This window comes from Dermochelys coriacea, chromosome 26, assembly GCF_009764565.3.
Source record: "Dermochelys coriacea isolate rDerCor1 chromosome 26, rDerCor1.pri.v4, whole genome shotgun sequence".
NCBI lineage: Eukaryota > Metazoa > Chordata > Testudines > Dermochelyidae > Dermochelys > Dermochelys coriacea.
In genome coordinates, this window is record NC_050093.1 from 12,965,848 (window position 1) to 12,971,545 (window position 5,698).

General features: G+C 63.2%; 1 protein-coding gene across 1 annotated transcript in view; it reads right to left on the reverse strand.

Moving 5' to 3' along the window:
* Positions 1 to 5,436, reverse strand: part of BOLA3 (bolA family member 3) — a 12,469-nt gene extending 7,033 nt beyond the window's left edge. The window contains 2 exon segments of the mRNA XM_043503201.1: positions 3,325 to 3,452; positions 4,598 to 5,436. Coding sequence (XP_043359136.1) covers positions 3,325 to 3,405 — 81 coding nt within the window. The 5' untranslated portion in view covers positions 3,406 to 3,452; positions 4,598 to 5,436.
* Positions 5,437 to 5,698: the final 262 nt, after the last annotated feature.

A 5,698-nucleotide genomic window follows, 5' to 3' on the forward strand; every position in this document is an offset into this window, starting at 1 on the left:
CCATGGGGCCGCTCCCCCTCACCCCCCCCCCGAGCCTCTAACCGCCCCCCCAACCCCTCCCATGGGGCCGCTCCCCCCTCAACCCCCCCCCAGCCGAGCCTCCAACCGCCCCCCCACCCCTCCCATGGGGCCGCTCCCCCCTCAACCCCCCCCGAGCCTCCAACCGCCCCCCCACCACCTCCCATGGGGCGCTCCCCCCCCCCCCCCCCCCCCCGAGCCTCCAACCGCCCCCCCACCCCTCCCATGGGGCCGCTCCCCCCTCAACCCCCCCCAGAGCCTCCAACCGCCCTCCCACCCCTTCCATGGGGCCGCTCCCCCCTCAACCCCCCCCCAGAGCCTCCAACCGCCCCCCCACCCCTTCCATGGGGCCGCTCCCTCCTCAACCCCCCCCGAGCCTCCAACCGCCCCCCCAACCCCTCCCATGGGGCCGCTCCCCCCTCAACCCCCCCGAGCCTCCAACCGCCCCCCAACCCCTCCCATGGGGCCGCTCCCCCCTCAACCCCCCCCGAGCCTCCAACCGCTCCCCCCTCAACCCCCCCCAGAGCCTCCAACCGCCCCCCCCACCCCTCCCATGGGGCCGCTCCCCCCTCAACCCCCCCCCGAGCCTCCAACCGCCCCCCCACCCCTCCCATGGGGCCGCTCCCTCCTCAACCCCCCCCGAGCCTCCAACCGCCCCCCCACCCCTCCCATGGGGCCGCTCCCTCCTCAACCCCCCCCAGAGCCTCCAACCACCCCCCCACCCCTCCCATGGGGCCGCTCCCCCCTCAACCCCCCCGAGCCTCCAACCGCCCCCCCACCCCTCCCATGGGGCCGCTCCCTCCTCAACCCCCCCCGAGCCTCCAACCGCCCCCCCACCCCTCCCATGGGGCCGCTCCCCCCTCAACCCCCCCCGAGCCTCCAACCGCCCCCCCACCCCTCCCATGGGGCCGCTCCCCCCCTCAACCCCCCCCAGAGCCTCCAACCGCCCCCCCCACCCCTCCCATGGGGCCGCTCCCCCCTCAACCCCCCCCCAGAGCCTCCAACCGCCCCCCCACCCCTTCCATGGGGCCGCTCCCTCCTCAACCCCCCCCGAGCCTCCAACCGCCCCCCAACCCCTCCCATGGGGCCGCTCCCCCCTCAACCCCCCCAGAGCCTCCAACCGCCCCCCAACCCCTCCCATGGGCCGCTCCCCCTCAACCCCCCCCAGAGCCTCCAACCGCCCCCCCACCCCTCCCATGGGCCGCTCCCCCCTCAACCTCCCCCGAGCCTCCAACCGCCCCCCCCACCCCTCCCATGGGGCCGCTCCCCCCTCAACCCCCCCCAGAGCCTCCAACCGCCCCCCCACCCCTCCCATGGGGCCGCTCCCCCCTCAACCCCCCCCGAGCCTCCAACCGCCCCCCCCACCCCTTCCATGGGGCCGCTCCCCCCTCAACCCCCCCCAGAGCCTCCAACCGCCCCCCCACCCCTCCCATGGGGCCGCTCCCCCCTCAACCCCCCCGAGCCTCCAACCGCCCCCCCCACCCCTCCCATGGGGCCGCTCCCCCCTCAACCCCCCCCAGAGCCTCCAACCGCCCCCCCCACCCCTTCCATGGGGCCGCTCCCCCCTCAACCCCCCCCAGAGCCTCCAACCGACCCCCACCCTTCCATGGGCCGCTCCCTCCTCAACCCCCCCGAGCCTCCAACCGCCCCCCCACCCCTCCCATGGGGCCGCTCCCCCCTCAACCCCCCCCGAGCCTCTAACCGCCCCCCCCCACCCCTCCCATGGGGCCGCTCCCTCCTCACCCCCCCCCGAGCCTCCAACCGCCCCCCCAACCCCTCCCATGGGGCCGCTCCCCCCTCAACCCCCCCCCGAGCCTCTAACCGCCCCCCCAACCCCTCCCATGGGGCCGCTCCCCCCCTCAACCCCCCCCCGAGCCTCCAACCGCCCCCCCACCCCTCCCATGGGGCCGCTCCCCCCCAACCCCCCCCGAGCCTCCAACCGTCCTCCCACCCCTCCCATGGGGCCGCTCCCCCCTCAACCCCCCCCAGAGCCTCCAACCGCCCCCCCCCACCCCTCCCATGCGGCCGCTCCCCCCTCAACCCCCCCCAGAGCCTCCAGCTGCCCCCCCCACCCCTCCCATGCGGCCGCTCCCCCCTCAACCCCCCCGAGCCTCCAACCGCCCCCCAACCCCTCCCATGGGGCCGCTCCCCCCTCAACCCCCCCGAGCCTCCAACCGCCCCCCAACCCCTCCCATGCGGCCGCTCCCCCCTCAACCCCCCCCAGAGCCTCCAACCGCCCCCCCACCCCTCCCATGCGGCCGCTCCCCCCTCAATCCCCCCCAGAGCCTCCAACCGCCCCCCCACCCCTCCCATGGGGCCGCTCCCTCCTCAACCCCCCCCAGAGCCTCCAACCGCCCCCCCACCCCTCCCATGGGGCCGCTCCCCCCTCAACCCCCCCCCAGAGCCTCCAACCGCCCCCCCCACCCCTTCCATGGGGCCGCTCCCCCCTCAACCCCCCCCATGGGGCCGCTCCCTCCTCAACCCCCCCCAGAGCCTCCAACCGCCCCCCCACCCCTCCCATGGGGCCGCTCCCCCCTCAACCCCCCCCAGAGCCTCCAACCGCCCCCCCACCCCTTCCATGGGGCCGCTCCCCCCTCAACCCCCCCCAGAGCCTCCAACCGTCCTCCCACCCCTCCCATGGGGCCGCTCCCTCCTCAACCCCCCCCGAGCCTCCAACCGCTCCCCCCTCAACCCCCCCGAGCCTCCAACCGCCCCCCAACCCCTCCCATGGGGCCGCTCCCCCCTCAACCCCCCCCAGAGCCTCCAACCGCCCCCCCCACCCCTCCCATGGGGCCGCTCCCCCCTCAACCCCCCCCGAGCCTCCAACCGCCCTCCCACCCCTAACATGGGGCCGCTCCCCCCTCAACCCCCCCCGAGCCTCCAACCGCCCTCCCACTCCCTCCCATGGGGCCGCTCCCCCCTCAACCCCCCCAGAGCCTCCAACCGCCCTCCCACCCCCTCCCATGGGGCTGCTCCCCCCTCAACCCCCCCAGAGCCTCCAACCGCCCTCCCACCCCCTCCCATGGGGCCGCTCCCCCCTCAACCCCCCCCCCAGAGCCTCCAACCGCCCTCCCACCCCTTCCATGGGGCCGCTCCCCCCTCAACCCCCCCCAGAGCCTATTGCCCACATGGGGCTGCTTCGTGGGCCTCATCCCCTCCCTGGGGCACAGCCGCGGTAACATGATCCCTTGAGCTGTTTCAGGACCTGGGCTCACCCGTGTAAATTTGGGGTGCTCCCCTAACTAAATGCCACAAACAGCAGCAGGGAAGAGGGGGAACTTAACACGACATCGGCTTTAAACTTACCCGATTTTTCTTTGTACAGGCTGCTGGGAGACAGCTCCTTAGCTCCTGGCCTGCGACATGTCCCAGTGTACAGGCTCCCATATAAGCAGCCCACAGGAGTACGCAGATGGTCCCAGCGAATGGATGGCGAGACGGCTAGAATATGCATGGTCCCGACCATTGACAACTGTCAACATTCAAAAGCTAGTATTGTTATTCGAAATAATTTCTATAGCACCCTGGGTCTACAAGCTGCAAACACCGATTAAGACGCACTCGTTCGCCTGAAGAGCTTATTATTTAGCGGGAGCATTGGCTCCTAGCAAGAGCCCAGAAGGAAATCCTGCACCCTATGACTAGCCTGGTGTTAAACAGCTCCAGGTGCTAGAGGGGTGCTTTCTGAGTGAGCCCTTTAATATGGTTTAAATAAGGCTCTTTGGAGGCTCCAGGCAATTCATCATGCCATAGTAGTTTACATGGAAAGGGTTTAGAAACTACAGTGGTGGGTGTGATAGCAAAAAACTAAAATAATTTGGGTCTAAGTGATTTCCTTCAGAAGTTCTCAAACTGTGGTGGGCCATGAGCTCCACTCACGTGGTCCGCGGATAGTTCCCTCTAAGGTGCATGCCTGGGCAGCCACACACGAGAGAATGAAGAGCCACCCACCTAATTAGTGGAGCCACGCCTGCCTGGACCCACGAGAAGACACACATATAAGGTGAGGTGGTGGCCTTGGGGGCAATAGGGGGTTGGTAGGCGGGGGCAGTGGAGTGAGAAGACGGGCTGGGGGGGAATTTGGGACATGCCTCTTTCTCTGGCCATCACAGCCCTGCGACTTTCCCCAACTCCAGGGCTGTGGCTGCCAGGGAGAGACCCCCTTCCCTCCCAGCCCCAACTCGGGGGCTGCTGCGGTGGGGGAGAGAGGGAGAGACCCCCTTTTCTTCCCAGCCCCAGTTAGGGAGTTGCTGCAGTGAGGGAAAGAGGGAGAGAAAGACACCCAACCTTCTTCCCAGCCCCAGCTCAGGGGCTGCCGCGGCGGGGGGGAGAGGGCACATCCATCGCATTAGAAAGATAAGACTACTGATATTAAAATATGAGTTGTGTGCTTTTATTTGTATAACAAAAAAACAATTATTAAGGTGGGTTTTTTATACAGTGCTTTTAATCAAAATGCCTTACAATAGTCAGCTAATGGTACAAACAACATTTGGAAAGATCATTAACTGGTCCGCCGAAACCCTCACCAATTTTCATTGGTCCATGAAAAAAAAAGTTTGAGAACCACTGATTTACCTAGTGAGTCATTAGCAGAGCCAGGAATAAAAAACATGCATCTTGCCTCCCATTCTGGTAGCCTGTCCACTGGACCACACTGCCTCAAGCTATACAAATAAACCTGCAAGTCTTTAAGGTGCTTTGAAATTTACATCTGAAACAAAAATGTTAATGTATGGGCTAAACATGATTGAATCTGTTTGATAGAATAGGTTTGCCTTCCAAGAACCATTTAGTGTTTAGCCCACATTAATGGCAGTAATCAGCCAGATTCTGATCTCAGCTCCACCCACATCAGCCTACTGAATTTAATGGTAATATTGTGGGTTTACATGGAACTGAGCTAACAATCTGGTCCAGTGATTTTACTTCTGGCTCTTTATTTTCAATCGCTAGCTACCTGTCTTCTGAGCAGAAGGTGATAAATAAATGGAATAATAATTACATCCCATTACATTGATTAGAGCACCTTATATATCTTCTCTTGTGAGGACATTATGGCTATGCCCTATTTTATTTTCTCTATACGGACAAAGCTCCTTAGAGCCAAGATACAACTGGTTCTAAAATTATACATGGACTAAATTGTGAGACTAGAAAGGGACTGTAGGCGTTCAAACACTTTGTATGGTAAAAATAAAATAACCATTTCCGTGAATCCTGTATGATGTGTGCATCAGAAACGTTAGCATTATTCTAGCTAGGCAAAGCAGAGGATGTAAGGCTGAGATTTTTGTTTGATGGATTGGGCTTGTCTATAGAATCATAGAAACGTAGGGCTGGAAAAGACTTCAAGAGTCTGCTTGCGCTGAGGCAGGATCAAATAAACCTAGACCACCCCAAAATGCGCGTGTCCATCTTGTTCTTTTTTCAGAGTAGCAGCCGTGTTAGTCTGTATTCGCAAAAAGAAAAGGAGTACTTGTGGCACCTGAGAGACTAACAAATTTATCTGAGCATAAGCTTTCGTGAGCTACAGCTCACTTCATCGGATCTTGTTCTTGAAAACCTCCAATGATGGGGATTCCACAACCTCCCTTGGAAGCCTGTTCCAGAATTTAACCACCTTTAGAGCGAGAAAGTTTTTCCAGATATCTAACCTAAATCTCCCTTGCTGCAGATT